Raw genomic sequence first — 26,672 nt, forward strand, 5'->3', positions numbered from 1 at the left:
GAAAACAAAATAATGCTAGCAGAGTGCCTGATGCAAAGTCTTTTAACAAATGGTAGATACAGTTACATCCCATTATGCCTATTTTTACCTGTTCTAAGTAATGTAGGGACAAGTTGATATACTTGGCCTCAGTTAGAAGTTGGCCCCCTACTCCAGTCTTTGCAACTCGCTCTGAACCAGCCAGGTCAACCAAATGAAGTTTGGCATGCCGGACAGTCGCAGATCCTGGTTCCTTGCTTGATAAGTGAATAGTGAAAATGCAGTGGGATCGAGTTGAAGCCTGGTTCATTGGAGTCTATAAAATGAAATTGCAAAACAAAATTAATGTGAACACTGAGAATTTTTGCAAACTATCAAAAATTTAGATGTATGTCTCTAATAGTATGACTTTGAAGCCAATGCTGTCAAACTCAGCAAAAACCTTGTAGCTGAGATCACTTTAAGTGAGTTATTTTTAATATACTGTCTCTTGAATGACTTACAACAGATATGGGTGGGTTGATTCAGAAAGTGAGGAAAGAGTTCAAATGAAGTAAAGCATGAATCCTCTTACTAATATGGTAACTTAATTTCATTACGTGACCACAGTCCTTATCTTAACCTTGGCTAGCCATACTTGCAAATGTTCGATGGGAATGTCATGGGGAAAAAAGTGAAAATGGATGCACTGGGGGAATTCATTACACACTTGTAATTAACACAACCTACAGATGAGAATGCCCAGTATCACTGCTACTACCCAACAGTGAGGTACTCATCAACAGTGAGGGTCAATTATCATATGGTTTCACTTATTTGTGGAGCAAAACAAATAGCATGGGGGACAAGGGGAGATGGAGAGGAGAAGGGAGTTGAGGGAAATTGGATGAGGAGGTGAACCATGAGAGACTATGGACTCTGAAAAACAATCTGAGGCTTTTAAAGGAGTGGAGGGTGGGAGGTTGCGGGAACCAGGTGGTGGGTATTAGAGAGGGCACGGATTGCATGGAGCACTGGGTGTGGTGCAAAAACAATGAATATTGTTACGCTGAAAAAAAAATTTTTTTAAAAATGTGGAACTATAAGAAAGAGGCTGAAAATTCTGTCTCTATGTTTATATTTGTAACTTTAATTAATTATACATTTATATTTCTACAATCCCAAATATCGATGATAAATTGTTAAGAATTTATCATAAGTATTAGTTGAATCTTTCCAAGATGCAAATTATTAATCTGGACTAAAAATGATTCTTTATTGAAAAATATAAATACAAATCAGGCAATGGAAACTTATACTTGGTAATAAAAGTTTATCTAACACATAATCTGTGGTTTCTAAATTACTCTGGGATTACAAGACTAGATTTCATCATAAACTCTAAATTTTTTTAAAAAATAAAAATGTGAAATCTTTAAAAAAAACAAGAAAAAGAAATACAAGTCATAGTGACAGGAAAAAAAGAGGTTAAAACATAATTGTGTACAGAAATATGATGATGTACATAGAAAATGCAAGAGCACATATAAACCGTTAAAAACTAAGAAGTTTAGCAAGGCTGCTGGATGCAAGATCAACATGCCAAATCAAGGAAGTTCTAATAACCCAGCAATAATTAAGCAGGAAATACAATATTACTCATAATGGCCACAAAGACAATGAGATAACAGGAGATTAATCTTATAAAAATGTGTGATTTGCTGGGAAATGATATTAAAAGATTCAAAAAGGAAACCTGAGTAAAGGTATCCTAGATATTAATATACGATGTCCAGGATGGGAAAACTGAAAATTCATCTCTATGTTAATTTCTCTGTATTAACCTATATATTCAATGCAATTGAAATAAAAATACAACACATTATGTTTGTGGAACAGAACAAATAAATCAATTCTAAAACACAGATGGAAGAGCAAATATTAAAAAAATAACAAAAATAATTCTGTGAACGAAGAATGAGAAGGCAACGTGTCCTGCTGTACATCAGGGTATATCGTACAGTGTGGTGTTGCTGTAGGAACAGGTAAAACAGGCTGGGCTTGTGTAGGCACTCTGCATAGGATAGAGGACACATGGAGCACCGTGGAGAAAGGATGGACTAATTAACAAATGGTGCGGTAATAACCAGCTCTCCATCTTTAAAAAAATAATAAATTAAGGTTTCTTTATCACACCAGACACACAAATAAAGTCCAGAATGTATTAAAGACTTAAGTGTAAATTAATACAATTTTAACATTAATATAAGAAAATATGGAAGCATATCATAGTCAACCCAAGGTAACAATGGATCTTTTTTCGTTAAAAAATAAAGATTTGTTTATTTATTTGAGAGAGACTGAAAGAGCAAGTGGGGAGAGAGGCAGAGGGAAAGAATCTCAAGTAGATTCCCCACTGAGTGCAGAGCCTAACATGGGGTCAATCTCATGAACCATGAGATCACGACCTGAGTCAAAATCACAAGTCAGCAACTTAACTAACCGAGCCACCCTAGTAACGGATCTTTTATGATAAGACATTAAATACAAAAATGAAGTGATTGAAAGTATTTGACCAAATCGTCCAAAATTGAAGAACTTCTGGGTGATAAAATCTACCACAAAGTTAGAAGACTGGGAAATGACATTTGAAATCCATATGGCTAACAAAAGATTAATATTTGAAATAAAGAACTCCCATATGTCGATATGAAAAAGACGACTCATTAAAAAATGAGCAAAGGATATGAATAGGCAACCCATAATGAGGAAATCTGAACATGGTCAATAAGTATTTTTAAAAAATGCTCAAATTCACAGATAATCAGGACAAATAATTCAAGCCAAAATGATAAACTATTTCATTCACATCCATCAGACTGGCAATATTTTAAAGAAACAAAGTCTAAAGAGATAAGGTTTGTAAAGATACAAGGAAACAGGAACTTTTATATACTGCTGGTGACAACATAAATTAAGAACCATTTTGAAAGCAATTTGACAACATGTGGTTAATGTTGTAGATGCATAAAACCCACAATCCAGCTGCAGACTATGAGGTGTATTTCCTTGAGAGAAAATTTGGAACAAGGAATACTAGGAGAGAGAAAAGTGTGGATGATATACACACATATGAACATTCACTATGACACTGTTTGGGGATAGCAAGAAAGTGGTGCAAGATGGGGGCGCCTGGGTGGCTCAGTGGGTTAAGCCGCTGCCTTCGGCTCAGGTCATGATCTCAGGGTCCTGTGATCGAGTCCCGCATCGGGCTCTCTGCTCAGCGGGGAGCCTGCTTCCCTCTCTCTCTCTCTATCTCTCTCTACCAGCCTCTCCATCTACTTGTGATTTCTCTCTGTCAAATAAATAAATAAAATCTTAAAAAAAAAAAAAAAGTGGTGCAAGATGTATCACGTAAATGAACATCTGTGGTGGAAAAGATGAATACACTGGGATAATTCAAACTATAGAGAAGTTAAAATGAAGCACCGTTTGGCAGATGGGATTTCTGAAACGCTGAAGAAATAAAAGCATATTAAAGAATGATGTAAAGTTAGATGATCAAAATGATATCTATGATAGAACTTAGGGAACCAAAGAAGCAATGCTATCTAAAAGATTTGTTCATGGCTCTATAACTTAGGTCATTAAAGTATAAAAATACAGACTGGAAGGACATAGCACATTAACAATAAGAGTTGCTTTTGTGAGGGATACAAAGCAAAAAGCCAACAAGAGGACTTCAAGTGTATGTGTAATAGCCTATGTATTTAAAATAATCAGAAGCAAATTCTGATACCTAAAAATAAAAAATCATCTAAAAATATTCCAAATGAATGCTCACATAAGTAAATATGTTCATCTTTCTACCTCTGCAAAATGGGATTTAATGAAAGAATTTCCATACGGATGCACATGTATTTGGGTAACACACTTGGATGTTATTCTATGTTATTTTATTTTATTATTTATTTATTTATTTGAGGGAGAGAGAGAGAGAGAGAAAACGAACACAAGAGTAGGCAGGGGCAGAGGGAGAGAGAAGCAGACTCCCCTGAGCAGGGAGTCCACCCTGGGGCTTGATCCCAAGACCCTGAAATCATGACCTCAGCTGAAGGCAGATGCTTAACCGACTGAGCCACCCAGGCGCCCCTTAGATGCTATTTTAACCAGAAATTTCTTTCTGTAAATATGAGTTCTTGATATATAATCCACTGTTGATTTATACCAAGAAGCAAAATACACAGATGTCAAAATACTGACATTGTTTTGGTGATGATGTAGACAGTGAGTTAAATAGGCTGAAAATGTGACCCATTACTCGTTGCCACAATAACTATACCCAGATCTGGCCAGTGTGTGATTTTGCTTGCTGAAGTGGATCGGCAAATAACTGTGCCTGAAAAACCGCAAACTCAAATTTAGAACCCAAGTTGAGGTGTCTTGAAAGTGACTGGAAGTTATTTGCAGAACTTAAACATGGGTTTCATTTCACTGTTACATTCACACAATAAATCCTACAGTACTGTCACAAAAGTCAAATTGACGATCGATATAAATGAGTAACACGGAGACTGTCCCCAGTGGCTGTCTTCAGCTTCTATGTGGATATATTGAAATCACAGTAAAATGTGGCCATTAGCAAATAATGGAAGAGCATGCCCATTTCAAAGGAATGTGAGATTTACATTAAATTAAATTGTATTTCTGGAGTCTGTAATTAAAATGCTGTCGGAGTCCATGCCTACAATTTCGTAACTTCTCATAAATATTTCCTGCATGAAGTAGTAGTTGGTGTCCTCTCAGCTAAAATTTTCTTAAACCTCAGAGAACATTCTTTATGTGTAGCTGTTTTAAATGTGATTGAATGTGCTGGTGTCTGCTCTGTGTTTGTTTAGGGGTGTCTTTATGTCTCATAGGCATGCCTCTACGTTTGCCCTTTCAAAGGTAAAATTGTATTAAAACATTTCTGAAACTGCCTAAGAACAGATGGCACCATTTAGGCAGATTCATTCATATTTAAGTGCACATTTTAAACAAATGTGCTCTTGGCACTAGAGCCTATGTCTTTGGAAAAATTTTAGTGATGATTAATCATCCGCATGGAGAGAGCTTTCACATTTCATATCAGTCTATGGCTACAGCTCTGCATCAGGCAGCACAAAGACTAGAAGGAAAGTAAGACATAGACCTTGCCTTCAAGGAATTTATAATCTAGTTCAAGAGCTAAAGACAAAACAAGAAAAATGAGAATGAAAGATGAGAAAAGGGCAAATGTTCAATGAAGTGATCTGTTCTCAGAACTGAGCATCCTGATCTTTTAGGTAATACCCAAGAATGCTAACCATGCCCTTATTCTGGAAGTTCCAGCCACCCTGTCCCTCCTTGTTCCTATAATCAAACATTATTCTGGCATATTTTTTTCTCTTGAGAGAGAGAGAGATCTCACATAAGTAGGGGACAGTAGGAGGGGTTGGGGGGAAGGAAAGGGCAGGTGGAGAGAAAGAACCTTAAGCAGACTCCATACCCAGCTCAGAGCCCAACACTGGGCTCAATCTCACATCCCTGAGATCATGACCCAAGCCAAAATCAAGAGTCAGAAGCTTAACCAACTGAGCTACCCAGGCTCCTTGTGTTCTGGCACTTTCTGTTGTCTTTTTCCTTTATTGGATCCTTTTCTTTCCAATCCATAAAATAGGCATGTCCCATGCTGTGTTCGTCATATTTCTTCCCCTTGGAGAGTTCTTCTTCTATAGCTTTGATTATCAAGGGAGAGACACTGTAGTGTGATTAAAAGTCACGTACCAGTGATTTTAGATTTTGGTATGAACACCTGGCTTCAAGTCCTGGTTCTGTCACTTACTACTGTTGAAATCTTAAGCAAATTTAATTTTGGTTTTCATGTCCTTGCAATGCCATAATAAGACTTGCATTGCTGGATGTCTTGGTGGCTTAGTTGGTTAAGCATACCACTCTTGGTTTTTGCTTAGGTCATGATCTCAGGGTAATGAGATCGAGCCTGGCATCTGGCTTAATGCTCAACAGCGAGTCTGCTTGAGATTCTCTTTCTTCCTCTCCCTCTGCCCTCCCTCAATTTGCATTCTCTCTCTCTCTCTCATAAATAAATAAATAAAATCTTAAAACAAAAGACTTGCTTTGTTGTAAAGAGCTACAGTGAGTGTTGTAGTGGCCCATGAACCATAAAATATAATATAAATGTCCATCCCTGCTGATATTCACCCAATTCAGATGCTTCCCATAGCCTTATTTCCAACCACAATTTCTCTGTACACTAGATTAGAATGTCTACAAGCTCGACTGATAATTGTCTCTAAAATGACTTGTCAGCATCTTCGACCTAATGCTCCCCCCAAACCACCTCAATACTTTTCCTCATTCTGTGTCCTACACATGGGTATCCAATTCATTCTATTCCTGTTGAATTTACCTCCACTTGTCTCCAAATATCCTTTATCTCTCACCCAGGTCATGACATTGTCTCCTTATTAGTCGCCCCCTACATACTCTTGTCTCCTCTGATTGTTCTCCACCTTCCAGACAGAGTAATATTTTTAAAAGATATATTTGATTATGTCAATTCTACCTACATCCTTGAACTGAACTATCACCCTCCCTAAGACTAAATATCTCTAGTTCCTTCAAATGTTTCTCAAGCAGCTGTAACTCAAAATCTTTTTTTTTTAAATATAGCAGGTACTGTGACACCCTGAATTGCCTATATTCTCTCTAATATAGCCTTACTACAGTAGAGGACATTGGAATCGGGGCATTCTAAATCTTGTGTTGCCAGTAAATAGCACTTAAAAGTATTCTACAATATTTGCTCTACCTTTTTACCCATGCTATGAAATTTGTTTGGGAAACACAAACACACACATGCACACACACATGCACATGCACACACACACACATTTCTTTGATGAGTGATCTCATTAGAATGTTATAATCTCTTGAGATATTTCTGGAACTGATTTTTTTTTGCAATTTTTTGCTATCTACAAATGAAAATATCCTTATCCAAATAATTTGTAAGACATCTAATAGAGCAGAACAACAACAATCCATGAACACTCCTTCTCTCTGTCCTGTTAGGCAATAGTTTTGGACATTTTCCAATTGGCTTCAACCCAAGTACTTTCATATACCTTCAATTTCTCTTTATATCCCCAAGGATATTTTGAAATACTTTATTAAATATATTGGATTCATTTGATCTTTGAAGTTTTATAACCTTATCAAAAAAGTGAATGGAATTAGTTTAGGGTGAATCAATGTTGACCTTTTCCTAATTGCTTACTGAAAGTTATTTAAGAATCCTTGATCAGATTCTTATCTTAGGATTTGGTGTCAAAAATATCAACTTGCAGGGTACCTGGGTGGCTCCGTGGGTTAAAGTCTCTGCGTTCCACTCAGGTCATGATCCCAGGGTTCTCTGCTCAGCAGGGAGCCTGCTTCCCTTCCCCTCTCTCTCTGCCTGCCTCTCTGCCTACTTGTGATCACTATCAAATAAATCAATAAAATCTTTTAAAAAAATCAACTGGCCATTTTCCAAATATGTTTTCCTTTTTGTAAAAGTTAAAAACAGATGACTTTCTTTTAGGAGGCAAGTGTCTAAAAACCCAGGCTCACTGGGTCCCTTATATATTCATCATAATAAGGTCTGTCTGAATGGTTACCTCTTCTAACAAAGGCTCTCTACTTCCTCCTCCAACCCAGATTCTGAGTTCCTTCAGGCTGAGACTATGTCTTATTCATCACTGTGACCCTAGCATAACATAAAATGTGTTCAAAAATACTTGTTTAATTGCTGACCTTATTCATTGCTAGTTTTCTGGAATCTCTATGACATGCTCCATAATTTCTAAAAGTCTCCGTACCATTTGGAGACCACATCTGAAAACTTCTTCTCCCCCTCAATAAGTCCATGGAATATAACTTGTTTAAGTCTAAAAATTAGGATGATTTGAAAAAGTAAGACCAACTCAAATCTGTCTACCTATCTTGGGCTTCCATTATTTTTTGTGCCTGATTCCAGAGCTCTCCCACTACCCTCTATATCTTCTACTGCCTTTTCTCTTACCTAGAATGTCTTCTTGCTATTCAAGTATCACCTAGCATTTCTTACTGGAAAAGTATGCCCTCTTCCTCCTTCCCAAATAAGCCAACTCAAAATTAATTTATTTTCATGAATTCACTTGGACTATTCACAGTTGGCATTAGCCATTGTGTTCAGAATGGACATTTGACATTTGTGCATATAGTAGAAGATCATTAATATCCAAATCTGGAAAAATTCAAAGGATTGATTGTTCCAAATGGATTTTTAAATGTTCACCATTTTAAAAATTATAACATATGAATAATTGCTACAGTGGGCAGTGAGGGGTGATGGTGTGCTCTATGAGTGTTTGGTGGCCAGCCCACTTTGCACGGTATAAAAAGCAGTGCACATTATGAAAGGTGACTCAAAAATGACCCTGTCAGACAATGGGGACTTCAAACTGTCTATAAAGAAGGGCTTGGAGCAGCAATGTGGCTGAGGAGTGGTACTTGAAACTGCTTTTGCAGGAGTACCTGAGTGCTCAGTCAGTTAAGCCTCTGGCTCAGGTCATGATCCCAGGGTCTTAGGGTCAAGTCCTGCATTGGGCTCCTTGCTCAGCGGGGAGCCTGCTTCTCCTCTCCCTCTGCCACTCTCCCTTGCTTGTGCGTGCACTTTCTTTCTTAAATAAATAAATAAAATATCTTTTAAAAAAAGAAAAGAAACTGCTTTGTAGAACGTTTTACATAATATAGCATTAAATCAAGAAAATACCACATGCCCACAGTGAAGACTAAAATTCTTTCTCCTGCCTTCCAAGCCTTTACTGGCTCTGGCTGGGCTACCACTCTTAGAAACTACTTCGTAAGTATAAAAATCTCAAATTTTATTGAAGAAGAACCATTTTCTACAAAGCAGGAGACTTTGGTAGGCTGAAAGAAATTTTTGAAAAGAAATGGTTTAGTGACAAGAATCAGGCAACACTGATGAACATTTTCAAAAGGCTGCTCATTCACTGTACCTTATTAAAAAAAAAGATTTATTTATTTATTTCAGAGAGAGAGTATGTGAGAAGGCATAGAGGTAGGGGGAGAGGGAGAAAGAGAATCCTGAAGCAGACTCCTGCTGAGTGCAGAGCCCTACACAGGACTTGATCCCAGGACCCTGAGATCATTAGCTGAGCCAAAATCAAGAGTTGGATGCTTAACGGACTGAGCCACCCTAGCACCCCTCATCTTCCCTTTTGGATTGTGCAGATGTACAACAACCAATCCCGATGCCCAATTATTTCATTACATATATTCTCTTGTTGTTGTTACACATATTTAATTTTTGGCAGATCAACACGGATTCCCTATGAATTAAAATTTTCACTTTTTTTCCCATTATTTTACAACAGACTTTGTGTGTGTGTGTGTGTGTGTGATTGTATGTATGTATGTGTGTGAGTTTGTGTGTGACCATTCTCAAGGTTGAACATTTTGATTTTATGGGCAAGAATTGATAAGTAAAATACTGTTTTGTGTTTACATAATATACTACTATGCTTTTGGTAAAAAAATTTTCTTTTAGTTAATATGTCTTCAGTCAAAATGATTATAGATAATAGAGTCTACAACAATTCAAATAATCTCTTCAAATTACATATAACATTATGCTAGGATCTTTTGAATACTACTTTATTTCTTAAAAGCTTATATTCCATTCCTATGTACCAAATTATTGTTTTTTTTCAATCACCCCTCTATTTTGGAGTGAAATATCTCAACAAGAATTTCCACTACACTAGAACAAGTCAGGTGAAGAAAATCTCTTCGACTGAACAGAGTATATAATGTATACACTTGAGATTCTTTAAAGCAAACCAACTAAGGACAAAAGTGCACACAGAATCCAGAATTCAGATTTCCACTCCAATTCTCTTTGTTTGATAATACTTTCTAGTTAGATAGCCTAACTGATCTGTTCCTCTGCTCATTTATTCTATCTGAATTAAAGACTGGAAATACTAACTTCTATGTGTTTTCTAGGCTACCCCAGCCTTTCAGGTTGAAACACTCCCTACCTTCCCCCACCGCCACTGGTTAAATGATTCCTTGTCTAATTCTTCCAATAGCAAATGGGTTGGATTAGGAGGCCCACTACGCCTTTGATGTACACTAACTCAGACTGAAGTGAGGCCTGAACAAGCCTGGTGGTACAGCACTTGACACTATAAACACTGGCCTTGATCCCTCCTGAGGCTGGTTTAGACCATAGTGTCTAGCAGCAAAATATCTCCAATTAGAGAAACTTCTGTTGGAATTAATGATCCTAACTGCTTGTTTTTCAGAGTTTTCCCTTTATAAGATCCCTGGATTTTAGAAAAGTAGTCAATATCATTTTCCCTAGTTGTGGGATTAGGCCCTGCATATTGTCAAAATAGTTCTGTAGAAGAGAAAGACAGATTAGGCACAACAATTTTGTTTAAAATTTAAAAGCAAGCTTTGGAGCAACCTGGAACATATAATAGGAACATTCTAGCAAGTATGATTTACTTTTCTGATAAGAATAGACTATTATATTTTATTAATATCCCTCCTAACAAGTCTGGAATCAATTTGATGCATTTTTTTTAACTTTCACATTCCTCCAAGATGTATCAATTAGGTGACTTAATTTTAAGAAAACTAAATGTCAGAATTAGGGATGAATTCAGAATGTCTTCCTCTGTTAGATGTCAGAATTCAGAAGATTGCCTCCCTATGGGTCATTTCTTCAGGATTTGAAAATGAAATGTCAATTTGACAATGAAAGTCAAGCACATTTATATAAAAAGCCAAGTATGCTAAAATTGGCACATATGCAAACTGAGAAGGAATTTTACCCATATCTTGAATCAGAATTCTGTTCAACTATATTCTCTTTTTATCATCCTTGAACGAGGTATCACCATATTATCTCCAGAGTTAAGGTCTGCTCTCTGAACAATGGAAATTATGACCCCAAATATTCCCCGACCTCCACCCCCCCTTTTTTTTACTTGACTGCAAGAAGAATCATAGCTAAATTTGTTCTTTGATGCCAATAAGTAACTCATCCTGTTATCTAGCACATTTTGCACCTTTTAAATTGAATTTAATTTTTTCTCTTTTCCTTTTAAAATTCAGTGTGGCTTAACAATTTCCAAGTGTGACCATACACATAACTGGAACAACAGTATTATGAGCCCAAAGGCTAATGATCTCAAGAATTTCACAGCAATTAGTGGATTTGTCTTTAGAGAAAACCTATTTTATACACATTACATAGCTTGAGATTGTAGGAAAGCTGAAAATACCCTTTCCTATCCTGTGTACAGACGACGAGATCAGTACTGATAACATGCCAAGCAGAATTCAGATATACATTCGCATTATAAATACGAATTCTTTATAAATAAAGAAGTTTACCCCATCTGATTGATTGTGATAACTCTCAATGCAATGTTTAAGGTCAGACATCAAGGTGAGTAACAGACATGAATTTGAGGATAGTGTCACTCAGCTAACAGAAGAACTCTAGAAGCACAGAAGGCTACTATTAGATACATTATTTCTTTCCTTTTTTTTTTAAACTTTATTTATATATTTGACAGAGAGATACATATCACAAGTAGGCAGAGAGGCAGGCAGAGGGAGAGGGGGAAACAGGCTCCTTGCTCAATCCCAGGACCCTGGGATCATGACCTGAGCTGAAGGCAGAGGCTTAACCCACTGAACCACCAGATGTCCCTAGATACATTATTTCACTCTGTTTTATAGTCCAATATTTGTTCCACATTTTGAAGATTCTACAGTTCTCTCTACGACCACGAAGATCTCTTGCTGTTACAACTGGCAAGACTCCAAATGACATACCCGGAACATGATCAAATTACTTGCTGAAGGTTTTTGGGTGGTTGATAAGCCCCCTGTCTCCTCCCTCCGAGCTTGAACCAATATAAGGAATAGATACAAAAGTTAGCCTGCCAAAAAAAAAAATTAAATAAATCTATCAGCAAGAAATGCTAAAAGAATAGCTTCTGTGCTTAAAACCACAGCCAAAATGGACTTCCTGCCAGTTCCCCCATGTGTATTCCTGATTTGTAAGATAAGCCAAAAACAATCTATCTGAGCTATGATCTCAGTGTCTTATAGAAATACTTTTATTCAGAGGCTAATCCTAGGCTTCTTTGCCCTCTGATCCATTGATCCATTCCTCCCTTCATCTTTTTTTTTTTTTTTTTTGTTAGTTTGTGTTCTTGTACCACAGAGATGTGGCATCTTCCCAAGGCCCCCTTTTTTGCAGGCGTCTAACTGGAGAAGTCAGGGAGCGGGAGAAATCCTCTTGCTTTTCCCTTGCTCATGCCCTCCCATCTCCTGCCAGTGCCTTGGCTGGGTGAGATCTGTCTCTGAAGAGTGGCAGCTCCCAGGGCTTGCTGAGCTCTCTTCCTAGGTGGCACCTTCTCTCATTTTTTGCATCCTTATTTCTCCATCACATTTCTTCCTCTTCTTTTCTCTTTCCCGTCCTCAGCTTCCTCATTCTCTTCTTCCTCCTTTTTTGTTTCTAATGGCACTTTCATCTTTACAATGGCTTTCTTCTTTGTCTTTTCTTCTCTGAGTTCTCCAGGTTTGCTTTTCATCTTCTTCTGTTGTAATCCCTTCTACATTTTAGAGCTATTTTATTTTTTTAAACACAGATTACCTGGAGGTAACATATTTAAGAGTATGAAGTACACTTTCTCTGCTCGCTGATGTAATTAGCCTTCAAACAGATGTTCCTTAGCCATCTTCCACCCTATTCCATATACATGGATAAGTCGTCAGCTGTTTTCTTTTTTCCAAAGATTTTATTTATTTGTTTGTTTGTTTGTTGGGGGGGCAGGTGGAGAGAGAGAGAGAGAGTGGTGCGAGCACAAGCAGGGAAAGCAGCAGAAGGAGAGGGAGAAGCAGGCTCCCTGCTCAGCTGGGAGCCCTATGTGGGGTTTGATCCCAGGACTCAGATCAAAACCTGAGCCAAAGGCAGATGCTTAACTGACTGAGTCACCCAGGCGCTTCTCGTCGCCTGCTTTCTTTCTGATAATTTTACCTCTGAATACATCCTTTTTTTTCCCCCCTAAAAAATAGTCTAGGGGATGGGTGAGGGAACATCCAAATTAAGTTTGTGCTCTGAATACTTCTACTTTATATCTGTTATATTCTGAGCCTGAAGAGTATATAGTTTCCTCAATTTTTTACCCAAAGAGGCCTGGGATGGTACAACCCCTTAAGTCACAAACTCTCTGAACTCCATTCACCAAACACCATCTTTCTGGCCATAAGCCAAGACCTGTGACCATAAAAATGACCTCTCTTTCAGGCTTCTTCCTTGGATCCACCTTTCATAGTGTAGAATGAATGTGTCTAATACTGCCCCCTTCCCTGTACTTGCCTGTGTTCTTAAATCTCATCACTGTAACCAAAGGATCATTGGATTTGTGTTTGAGAATTGTGACCCTTTCTTTAAGGGGAAACTGTATCCTGCCTGAGGTTGGAGGATAAATGTGTTGGCTCTCAGCACCCTCCCTCATCATAATTCAAATTTCATAATATTTGGCAGCTTTCCTCATGGTTTGAGGTTAGGGCTATTTTCTTTTTTCACTGAAGATGGCTTTTTGTCCCCTCTGTTTTTAGATTTTATTGCTGCTGTTGGGGAATTTCAATAACAGGGAGTAGGGCAAAAATTACTTTCTTCTCCTCGTTTAATCATAAATGAGAATTTGAAAGATCAGGAGAAACTTCAGAGCTAAACTTTTAAGTCAAAATTTATGTTTCTCAAAAAAAATTGTGTTTCTCTTACCATGTATACTGAATATGTGTCTTTTAACTTTATAATAATGGCTGTACCAGACCCCTTCATTTATTTTAATAAATAGTTTAGATCTCAAAACTCATAGTTCACGTAATGCTACTTATCAGGTTAGATGAGAGCAGAATGCAAACTATGTTATAACACAGAATCACTATCTTTAAGAAATTATATGTCTCATATATAAAATATGAGAAAAAGAAAGAAATGCCTGACCTATAGTACGTACTCAAAATTAAAGTTTCCTTCCTTCAGTGAATAAAAGAGGTTAGAATTATCAACACATCTACTGAGGCTTCTACCTCTCTGTGTAGACCTACTAATAAGAGATGTTATTTTTATAATAAGAGCAGGGCCAGGGGCATCTGGGTGGCCTAGTGGTTAAGTGTCTGCCTTTGGCTCAAGTCATGATCCCAGGATCCTGGGATTGAGCCCGGCATTGGGCTCCCTGCTCGGTGGGAAGCCTGCTTCTCCCTCTCCCACACCCCCTGCTTATGTTCCTTCTCTCGCTATGTCTTTGTCAAATAAGTAAATAAAATCTTTAAAAAAAAAAAAAGAGCAGGATCAATATGTAGTTTGCATGCTGTTTTTTGCTCTTCCCAGCCACACAAATCTTGGAATAAACTTGCTAATTACATACAATTAATATATCTTTCAAACAAAAAGCTGTGGGGATGTGTTAGTCAGTGTTCCTTCTAACAGTCTTGCAGAATAAGATCCCAGAATGCTAAGTGCAACCCAAATCCTCTTGTTTCCCACACACATCCCACCAGATCAAGGCTTAGAAGGTTGTTAGCAAACACAATCACACACTAAAACTGCTCTTTCTTTCCTTTGCTGTCCTCATGTTATTAGATTACATGTCCAACGCCAGTGGTTCCTACCAACTCCACTTACGCCCTATCTCCAGCTGACTTTGCACTTCCACAGGATCCAACAGTCACTCCACAAGTTGGATAATATGCAAAGTCTGAGAAATTATAAAACATATCAGTGCAACTCAGATAAATCTATCTTTTTTTTTTTAAAGATTTTATTTATTTATTTGACAGGCAGAGATCACAAGTAAGCAGAGAGGCAGGCAGAGAGAGAGAGAGGAGGAAGCAGGCTCCCCGCTGAGCAGAGAGCCTGATGTGGGGCTCCATCCCAGGACCCTGGGATCATGACCTGAGCCGAAGGCAGAGGCTTTAACCCACTGAGCCACCCAGGCGCCCCTAAATCTATCTTTTTTATTTCAAGCAAAGAATTAGGTAGAAGAACCACTAATATCTCCTGACAAAATGATTTCTAAATCCCATAAACATTGTTGATAGGCTGATTATTTGGAAAGTAATCTCTTCCAAAAGGTCTGGAGTATTACAAATTTTAAAAAGTCAAAGTTGTTTGGGATGTACCCTGTATTCTCCAACAGGGATGGTGTACCATAAAACCACTTTTGATTCTAGGCCTGAGATTGTAGGTCTTCTCTCCTAAAATCACCAAATCTTCATCTCTCCAGCAATGGAACTAAGTAATTAATGAATGACTGATCGATTGTTGCCAGGTGCTGAGAGAACAGAGTTGAACAGGCTGACAGGCTTACCTTTAAATAGTTGTTAGCTGAAAATTTTAAGGTCTTTCCAAATGCTATTTAATTCTTACTATAACCCTAGAAAGTAGGTATCATTGTGCCCATTATATGGGTTAGAAACCGGGTTCACATCGGGTCACTGACTTGTCCAAAGACAGACACCTATCAAGGTGGAGCCAGGAGTGGAATAGGTGGTCACCTCCAAAACCCATGCACTACACCACTGCCTGGCAGGAATGCCCAGTGATGGTGAAGAAATGAAAGAGTGGATATCAACACTGACTGGAAGAACTTACCTGATGGTTCACTCAGGAAAGGAAGGGGAAGAAAGCAAACCACCTGACCAGTGGGACCCTGGACGTTCTTAATGTTGGCACAAAGTGTTCTTTTCTTATCCTATCTTTGATAAGATCTGCTCCATCCTGATGATTATCATCCCTTTCCACGTCCCAGGTCAAAATGTGAACAATGGGGTAGATGCTACTGGGCATAAAATTTCAATTAAAAAAAAATAAAATGCTTTCTATTAAGTAGAATTATTCATCAATGAACTACGGCATGTCTAAGCATGGCATCTAAGACAGAAACCATAAAATAAAAAGACCCAATTAACTTTAGTTAAAAAAAAGAAGAAGAAGAGGAAGAAAGAAAAACCAAAAGAAAATTTTTAAAATTTAAAAATATTTGTTAAATATATAGCAAGGGCAAAAAGTTATTATCTTTAATGTTCATTCATTCAATTATTATTTACTGAGCACCTACTGTATGTCAGTTTCTGTTTCTCGGTATCATGGATGTGAATAAGACCAAGTCCCAGCCCTCATGGAGTCAACAAATCAACCAGACCTACCCTAAGACTCCAAGAGAAAAGCAATTAGAAGACATAAACAAAAACAGAAATACAAATGGTAAAAAAATTAAAACAAGATTTTTTTGCGTACCAAATTAGCAGAAGTTTCAAATTTTGTGGTGTTGGCAAGGGTGTGGAATATCGACTTGGCCACTTACTTATCTGAGAGTGGGTTTCAACCAGATCTTAATGATAAAACCCAAACTGTCCCCAAGTTTAGCCCAAGCACATTTAAAATGCTAAGATGGCAAATGACATACCCAATAAGGGGTTAGTATCCAAAGTAGATAAAGAACTGATAAAACTCAACACTTGAAAAACAAATGACCCAATTAAAAAATGGGCAAAGGATGTGAACAGAAATTTCTCCAAAGAAGACATACAGATGGCCAACAGACACAAGTAAAGATGGTCAACACCCCTTATTATTAGGGAAATGCAAATCAAAACTGTAAGATATCAGAATGGCTAAAATCAAAAACACAAAAACAACAACAAGTGTTGGTGAAGAGATAGAGAAAAGGAACCCTCATGCACTGTTGGTGGGAATGCAAACAGGTATAGCCACTGTGGAAAACAGCATGGAGATTCCTCAAAAAGTCAAAAATAGAATTACCATATAACACAGTAATTGCAATGTTGGGTATTTACCCCTCAAATACAAAAACACTAACACTAACACTAGTATGTTTCTAGCAGCATTATGTACAACAGTCAAATTAGGGAAGCAGCCCAAGTGTCCACTGATTGATGAAGAGATAAAGAAGAGGTAGTACAGAAGTATAATGGAATATTACTCAGCCATAAAAAAGAATGGGATCCTGCCATTTGCAACAACATGGATGGAGCCAAAGAGTATAATGCTGAGCTAAATAAGTCAGTCAGAGAAAGACAAATACCATATGATTTCACTCACATGTGGAATTTAAGAAACAAAACAAATGATCAAAGGGGAAAAAGAGAGAGAGACAAATGAAGAAAGAGACTCTTTAACTATAGAGAACAAACTTATGGTTACTAGAGGGGAGAGGGTGGGGGTTTGGGTGATGGGGGCTGAGGAGTGCACTTGTCCTGATAAGCACTGGATGATGTATGACAGTATCAAATTACTATATTGTATACCTGAAACAAATATAATACTGTATGTTAACTATACTGGAATTAAATTGAAATGAAATGAAATGAAAATTTTTAGACCTGCAGATTTTGCATTCATTAAGCATTTCTGTAAGTACTTACTGTATACCAGGCAGTACTTGAGGTACTGGGGACCCAAAGATGAAGAAAATGTAGAAAGATCTGGGCCCTGAAAGAGCTTAGTCAAGTCAGGGGGACAAATGAAATTTTTTTAAAGTAACAATTTCGTATATGTTCTAGCACAAAGAAAAAAAAGGCTAAAATATATATTCCTGGGCTCCACCATGGAGATTCTGAATCCATCGATCAGAAATGAGATCCAAGAAAGGTCTCTTGACTACTACAGGGTATTGTGGTGCAAGTCACCTCAGGCCAGACTGGGACACAAAATGGTCTAGACTATGGGTGGGGCTGAACCAATGGTCCCAGCAATAGGACTTTGCAGGGCTTAACAGTCAAATGCAGAATGTCTTGGTCAATTGGATTTGATTAATTGATGGAAACATTTCAGTGATAAGATAGAAAAGGATCAAGTCACACTTGCTACTGGTGGGCTTCGACACTGGGTTACACACAGTTCAGCTTTGACAGTTCATCCTCTTTGGCACAGCAAGTCAACCATTTTTTTTTTTAAAGATTTTATTTATTTTATTTGACAGATAGAGATCACAAGTAGGCAGAGAGGCAGGCAGAGAGAGAGGGAGGAGGAAGCAGGCTCCTTGCTGAGCAGAGAGTCCAATGTGGGGGCTCGATCCCAGGACCCTGGGATCACGACCTGAGCCGAAGGCAGAGGCTTTAACCCACTGAGCCACCCAGGCGCCCCAAGTTAACCATTTTTAAAAAAACCTACCCTAAGGACATAATCAGGTTTTAGTCAAAATATTAGTAGGATTACAGAAATTAAATTTAAGAGTTCTGAATAAATAAGAAGAGGATGAAGCTATTCTTAATTACTTTTCCTTAGAATGCTGGCTAGGGGTAGAGAACACTGAGGGAAAGAGTGCTCTACTCTGTGTCCCTCAGATTCAGGCTCTGTTTTGCAAATGTTTTCTGGTTACCATGACAACTTCTGGATGTCTCTGTATAAATGGGAAATTGGGAACCTCATTTAAAAAAAATGATTAGTGTGTTCTTTTTATCCTGGTAAGCTCGTTCTGTGCTGACAAATTATATTCTGACAGCTAGGTTGTAATCTAAAACATACTTTTTTAGAGGCTCCGAATAATAAAGTGTTTCCAGGGGTTCCTTTATATTTTTATGTATTTGCTTTCAATGAATTCAAGAGATAAACTGAAGCACTGAATACCTGCTATACCTTTTAAATAACTCAGAAATATGTCCTCCCTTGAAAAAGTTGACGTATGTCACTTTGATTATTGTACTTGTGAGGTATAATAAAAGGAAAGAGCAAAAGCTTCTAAATCAGTTAGACTTGAAGATGAACCATGACCCTGTCACTTGCTAGTTAGTTGTGTGACGTTGGGTAAGTAGTCTAACTCTTTGAGCCTCAGTTTCCAGCTATAAAATAAGAACCAAAAATAATATATACATACACGTGTTCACAGCAATGCCAAGTCTATTGAGCAGGTTCTCAGTATAACATGGTGGCTATTGCTACCAAAGAAAAAATAAAAAGCAAGCAGAGAAACATCTAAAACCCATCAGACTTGGTTTAAAAGAAATTGGGCATGGCTTGCATGGAGCACTGGGTGTGGTGAAAAAATAATGAATACTGTTTTTCTGAAAATAAATAAATTGGAAAATAAATAAATAAATAAATAAAAGAAATTGGGCTTTACCTAGAAAAACAATGAATATATAAAAAAATAAGGGAAAACCAGCATCATTAGGATTGAACTTTGTCAGATTTTAGCTATATATGATACTATTATTAGCTACACAGCACTAATAGGAAAACACTGTTGGAATTCTGTAAGGTGGTAGAACATGACAGATCCTCTAGCACAAAAAGTTTAAAGTCCTCAAAACTTTAGAAAACAATAGTCTGAAAATATGCCATCAGCTAAAGTTAATGCATAACTTTGAAATATCAAATAGCCAAGCTTTTAAATAATAGAGGTCATGGTGAACCAGGGCCAGGAGCCCTCCCTCTGTAACCTATTCAAGATGAGAGAATGTAATTGTGAGGGGAAGGCCTTGGTTTCTGTAGGGATGAGTCACCTCTAGAGGAAGGTTAGCATCATGGCAGGGACAGGTTTCTCTATTTGTTTTCTAACAGCAGGTACGAATTAAGTTTTTCTCTCTTTCATAGTTGGTTGGTGGCCAGGACTCAGTTATATCCTGTATCTCTAGGTTTGCTCTTTATTAAACTGTGTATGGAGAATGAGGATTTTTAGTAGGGAATTCTAAATCTTTTGTCATTATACTCCCTAATTCTGAGTCTACTTTTATTTCTTAAGCTTCAATTATCATGACAAATAAGAGCATGGTAGATGATCACATGGGCAATGGATGTTGAAGCAAAACACAAATGCAAAACATTAAAGCAAAATAAGGTATTTGGAAATTAAAAAATACATAAAACTTTCTTTAAATGAAAATAATAATTTCAAGGTTCTTTTTTTTTTTTAATTTCAAGGTTCTTAAATCCATGCTATATGTGGCACATAAGCTCAACCTATATAAGTTAGTCTATTGGAAAGTATTCATGCAGAACTGGCAAAACAAACAAACAAACAACAGCAAAACCAAGGACCCAGAGTAACAGATGTCAGCAGCACGCTTTCACTATCTGATTTTGGTTTCCATTTATTTATCTTATATCTAAAGCAGTACAATCTGGAGAGTAGAAATAGACAGGAAGAAAAAGTCATTTGATAGAGATTTTCTCAGACATCTTATCCTCCCCGCTCACTAACCTTACCTACTGCTTGTTATTTAAGACAAGGTAAAACAGGGAACTCAGGGAGCATGGTTTAAAAAGGAAAGTGCCAAGAATATAGAATGGGGAAAAGGAGGTCTCTTCAACAAATGGTGCTGGGAAAAGTGGATGGCTACATGCAAAAGAATGAAACTGGAGCAGCTTCTTACACCATACACAAAAATAAACTCAAAATGGATTATAGACCTGAATGTGAGACCTGAAACCATAGAAGTCCTAAAAGAAAACATAGGCAGTAATCTCTTTGACACTGCCCTTAGAAACATATTTATGGATATGTCTCCTCAGGCAAGAGAAACAAAAGCAAAAATAAACTATTGGGACTACACCAGATAAAAAGCTTTTGCACAGCAAAAGAAACCATCAACAAAACAAAAAGGCAACCTAGTGAATGGGAGAAGATATTTGCAAATGATAAATCTGATAAAAGGTTAATATCCAAAATATATAAAGAACTGATACAGTTCAAAAAATAAATAATCTAATTTAAAAATGGGCAGAAAAAAAAGAACATGCTCACTCAGTAATTAACATGCAAAAAACCCCAAAAATGGTTAGAAGACATGAACAGACATTTCTCCAAAGAAGACATACAGATGGCCAACAGACACATGATGATCATCATCACTTACCATCAGGGAAATACAAATCAAAACTACAATGAGATATCACCCCTCACCTATCAGAATGGCTGGTATTAAAAAGACAAGAAATAAGTATTGAAAAGGATGTGAAGAAAAGGGAGCCATTGTGCACTGTTGGTGGGAATGCATACTGGTGCAGCCACTCTAAAACAGTATGGAGGTTCCTTGAAAAAATAAAAATAGAACTCCCATATGATCCAGTAATTCTACTATTGAGTATGTACCCAAAGAACAAAACAACAAAAAACACTAATTCAAAAAGATATAGGCATCCCTATATTTATTGCAGCATTATTTATAATAGCCAGGCTATGGAAGCAACTCAAATGTCCACCAGTAGATAAATGGATAAAGAAGATGTGGTCTGTAGAAGCAATGGAATATCACTCAGCCATTAAAAAGAATGAGATCTTGCCACTTGCAACGACATGGATAAACCTAGAGGGCATCATGCTAAATGAAGTAAGTCAGACAGAAGGACAAATCCTATGTTCTCTTACTTTTATGTGGAATCTAAAAAACAAAATGAATAAATAAAACTCTAAAATATGAATAGACTCTTAATACAAAGAACTCTTAAATACAAAGAACAAACTGGTGGGTTGCCAGAGTGGAAGTAAATGAGGATGGGCAAAATAGGTGAAGGGGATTAAGAGGTATAAACTTCGAGTTATAAAATAAATAAGTCACAGAGATGAAAAGTACAGCATAGCAAATACAGTCAGTAATACTGTAGTAACATTGCATGGTGCCAGTGGTGACCAGACTCATGGTGGCAAGCATTAAATAACATACAGGCTTGTCAAATCACTTTGTTGTATGCCCAACACTAATGTAACATCACATGTTAACTATATTTCAATTAAAAAATAAACAGAAAAGGAAATGCCAGTGGTAATAATAAGCTATTCATTTGGGGAACTGTTCCCATACCATCCCCACTCCCATTCCTTTACTTCACTGTCACTGGGTGAAAGATTTGTGACTATTCATCTTCAGTCAGTAACTGGTTGGGGTCAGGGTTTCTGTCCAAGCTTAGTCAGTCCTGGCTCCTGTGTAGGGCTTCCAGGTGAAATATAGGCACCCAGTTAGGTCCAAATATAAGATTAGCAATAAGTAAGTTTTAGTATAAATATATCCCAAATATTGCATTGAGGCATACTTACTACATTCCATGGCAGTATTTGCAAATACAGCCCATCTCATGTTCCATGTATTGTTCTAAATGCCATATAAATATTAATTCCCTAAATACATGAAAATATATGGATATGTAAACATACGCTGATGTTTGGATGATCTGAGGTTAGGAATAATGAATTGTGTATTTTTAAATTTAAAAACTATGCAAAAATTCCCATGATTAAAACAATTAAGGAGTTTTCATTGGTTATCTGTAAACTAATTTGCAGAAAATTGAAAATATCAAAGTTGTGAGTCTAGATTTCAGTCCCTGCTCATTAACTAAGCCAAATGACCTTGGGAAAGTTTCAATTTTCTGAATCTAAGATTTTTTATCTGTAACGTGAGATTTGGATGAGATTCTTTTTAAGGTTGTGCTGTCGCTAAAATTCTATTAGATCTTATAATACGCGAAAGCAACCTGCAGAGAAAAGTTTATTACCTCCGCAATCATTCTGTTCGTGTCTCCTAAGAAGAGCAAATTTAGAGCTTCTTCCTCCGTGGCTGCCTGATGGAGAGACAGGTTTTTCAGGTGAATGTTCTGATCAGGGTCCTCCAATATTGTCACTTTCCTAGGGAAATGGGAACAAAACAAGGGACTTTGAAAATGAAAAGAACTTGAGGTCTTCTTATAGGTTTATTTTTAAAATGCTGTAGAATACTACATCTTGAACTTATAAACTCAAACAATACACAAGACACCATATAGTACTGGATTCACATCAAACACCAACATCCCCTTGATAGTACTATTAAATAGTTTGGGGGCTGAAAAGTATATCACAAGCTCCTTCTGTCTTTGCAATCATCACTAAACCATATGTATTGTTGCTCAATTAAAAATGCAAATAAATAACCTTCTACCTATATATCAGAAAAGTTGGCCACATTGCTTTTTCTTTGTCATAATTCAGTTTCTTACCTAGAAAATGCACGGATTCTTCCTCTGATTTTTCCCTTTTGTTCAATTTCATATCACTTTCAATTTACATAACCTTTCAAACTGGTTAGCTCATCAATTTAAACATGCTGGAAATTGAAGTATCTGTCATCTTTCTGGCAGTTATTACCGTGTCTAGTTTTCTTATCAAGATGAGTTTTAAAATCCTCAAGAAGTTTTATAATAAAGTTTTAGTTTGTCATTATTATTTTCATGTCCATCAAATGTATTTCTTGATCCTTTTTTGTAAAAAAAAAATTTTTTTTTTATAACATAGCATTCCCCTCCATTACATCCTTATGGCCAAAGCTTTAGGTCTGGAATTATGTTCATCTATTACAACTGCCTTCACGGGATGCCAACATCATTCTTAACCTTGTTTCCTGAGTTGGCTTGTCAATACTCTCCTTGGAGTCCTTTTAGGACTTTCTGCGACTGAATACAATGTGAACTCCCTATACTCTGCTTCAAAGACCCACCGATTCAAGCAATAAAATTACTAGAGAGAGTTCCCTTCTGACTCTCGAGTTTCACCTCCTTGATTTTCTTAAGAATTGTTAAGGAAAGAAAATCTTATAATTCACTAGTACTGCCAAAAAGTACCTTGGCTTATCTGCACTTGCTTAAGGCATTCGGAATTGATACAAGTGAAGGCTGGCATCATCTAGCATTACTTCTCCTTTAAAAATATAAATAGCCAATGGACTTGTGTCACTTGTCTATAAAATCACATTTAGAATACCTTAAAAATAAAGATTTGCAAATATCATTATTTTTCTTCTTTCCATTTGGTAAAATGGTCATCTGAGCTTTCATATGTAGTTTGTGGGTAAGATACTAACTGACAGAAGAAAATGTAGTTCTAACAGCACATCTGTGACCAATATGTCACTAATAATATAGTCCTTTGCCAAGTTTTGGACTTCTTTTTGTCTCCTTCAACAATACCAACTAAGATGGAAAAAGATCTCTTCCCTTAATGAAAACAAGTGTATTTTATTTATTTTTCAACAAGATTCATAAGTGAACTTATTAAAAATGCTTAAGAGTTGAAAAATGCTTGGAAAACATGAAGGCATTTTTAACTGAAATGGATGAACTGTCGTCTATTTTTAGGAACCCTCTGTGTTTCTTAAACCTTAGATCCACCCTGACTTTCTAAAGTGCTTGAGAAGGTTTAGATAAATTCAATCACTAGGGACACAGAAGTCAGAATTCTTCCTAAATCCATTGTTTCTGGAAGCAAGAAATTAAGTAATACTGGAAGGAAGATAAAAACAGGAAACAAGGGAGGAAATGGTACATTCAGAATTAAAATAGAAGAGAGTTTATTTTCAACACAGAGATTAAAATCAATTCTCTAACTCTGAGGCCAAGCCATCTGTGATACATGTTGAATGACCAAGCCAGAGACAGCACTATCTTGTGCAAGCTCAGAAAAGGGGTGGCTGGGGGAGGAAATCATTCAAAGAAGAGAATGCTCATGCTCTTTGGGCACCCAAGGTATGCCAGGCACCAGCATTGTTTCATTTAATCCAGTTTTCTTATCTTGGCTGCACATCGGAATGACCTGGGGAACTATAAAGCAAATAATAAAAAGCTGATGCTGGGTCCCATCCTAAGAGATATTGATGTGATGGTCCTGGGGGCTTGGTCTGGGAAAAAAAAAACCAAACTCATGAAAACTCCAAGTGAGTCTACTGTATAGTCAAGATTGAAAGCCACTGACTTCATCTTTAATAACCCTATAAGGTAAATACATGGGGTAGAGATTTCTGGTTTCTTTATCTTTACTTTCCCCCCAGTTCCACCCCATGCCCAAAGGGGAAAATTGCTCATCTTATGGGCTGCAGGAAGTTACCATTGAGCTATACCTACCAATAGGCAAGATCAGTGTGAATTTTAAAAAGCTAGTCTTTTCACAGGAAGTTTCTTGTCTACCTCCCTGACTTCCCATACAGTTGATGGGTCAACTAAGTCACCCAGCAGCCACTGCAATAACTAATGCTCAACTGGGGATTATGATCTACTTAAACATCCATACGGTTTTTAACATTACCGAATCAAAAAAAACCCAAGTGCTGGTAGGGACTCACCATACTCACCATTACTTCACTGAAATAAGAAATGCAGAAAACAAGCCAGTTTGGAATTATGAAAGTGTTCAATTGTTAGGCAGCCTAAATGGATCACTGATTTGGGATTATATTTACACAGAATAGTTAGACGCATAAGGTATAAGTCTGAAAGGTCATCAGAGGCATTTGGCTAAGCTACTTCTTTCTTCTAAATCATTCAGAACCTTTGATCTCCAGTGTGGCTACTTCAGGGCTATTACACTTCTGTATTTACTTCCAGATCCTTGCCTAGCTTTGTCACTTTGATCAAAATACAACTTGCACACACTCGCAATTTATCTGTTCGAACTTTCAGCTGTCTTTTGTGACCCATTGCTATGCATCTCTCTGATGCTTTCCTGATATAAAATATATTTCCTTCACAATTGTCTGATTTCTTGCCCATGGAGGTTTTGAAAAGTAAATGAAATTGCAGGTTGGCGTCCAATTTACTTTGGCTTCTTTCATGATTCTCTCTCTACTTAGGGCTCATCTGTGGCCACCCTAAAAAAGGCTCTACCTCTGGCATCCTTCTGGAATCTTCTGTGGTGCAACTTTCTCTCTCCAGTCAGGATCTCCCTTGCCAGTTCTCCTCCTCAGATTCTTTCCTGGTTTCTGCCTAATCCCTTGGGCATAGACTTTGTATTTTCCTTCGTAGCCCTGCCTGTCTTCACTGAAAATCCCTTTTGCATTAAGCCCGACAACCAACGTGTCAGCCCCACCCACACTCATGCCTTTGCTCACAGAAGCCCAGCCTAAGCCATGCCCTGGGTACTACTAACTCTTGCCTAGGTGGGCTAACCTGGGAGTGAGAATGTTTTAAACTTTGCTGCTAATGGAATGCATTTTCAAAGGTGGGAAAAATAAGAACTATTAGCAAAAGTTTCTCACCAAGTTGCTTCTCCTTCCTTGGCATTTTTCTTTCATTCTCTCTCTCACAAATCAATAGCTATTTCCTGAATCCTTAGTCCACCACTCAATTCTGACTATAATTTTCATGGGCTTGAAAGAGGACTTTATTAGAGTGTCTTAAATAAACATCCTAATTCCAAGATGGAAACCCCCCAAACTATTTATTTGATTCTTTTTGAAGGGGCCTCTGTATAGTTTTCCCTACAAAATGTTTCTAAAATGTTTAGATTTCAAGCAAAAAGTCACTGATAGCCTTAACTTGGATACCTAAGTGGAAAAGTTCAGCTAAGTATACTCGGCCTGCTTAATGATGGGGAAGAAGCAGGCTTTGTGTTTTCTCTGTAAACAGAGAATCTTTTCCATTTGGCTAAGTAGTTGGAATTTGTAGACTCTTTCTAACTGGCTGGAAGACAGAGAAAGAGCAATAGCCAAGCTCTTGTTCTCAATAATGGAGGCCATCAATGAAAGAACCCTCCCCTCCCCACACACTACCTCCACAACATTCCATTACCACCAACTTGCTGAACAGGAACTTTCCAGGAGTTACTGCAATG

At 37.3% G+C, this 26,672-nt stretch overlaps 1 protein-coding gene across 4 annotated transcripts in view; it reads right to left on the reverse strand.

Moving 5' to 3' along the window:
• The window catches only part of KIF6 (kinesin family member 6), a 472,725-nt gene that overhangs the window by 300,748 nt on the left and 145,305 nt on the right, over positions 1-26,672 (reverse strand). For all 4 annotated transcript variants that reach the window (XM_044250472.1, XM_044250466.1, XM_044250478.1 and 1 more), the window contains 2 exons: positions 22,592-22,721; positions 89-295 (listed from right to left, as the gene is read on the reverse strand). In XM_044250472.1, the coding sequence (XP_044106407.1) occupies positions 89-295; positions 22,592-22,721 (337 nt within the window). The remainder of the gene's footprint in view (positions 1-88; positions 296-22,591; positions 22,722-26,672) is intronic.

This window comes from Neovison vison, chromosome 1 (assembly GCF_020171115.1).
Source record: "Neovison vison isolate M4711 chromosome 1, ASM_NN_V1, whole genome shotgun sequence".
Classification (NCBI taxonomy): Eukaryota; Metazoa; Chordata; class Mammalia; order Carnivora; family Mustelidae; genus Neogale; species Neogale vison.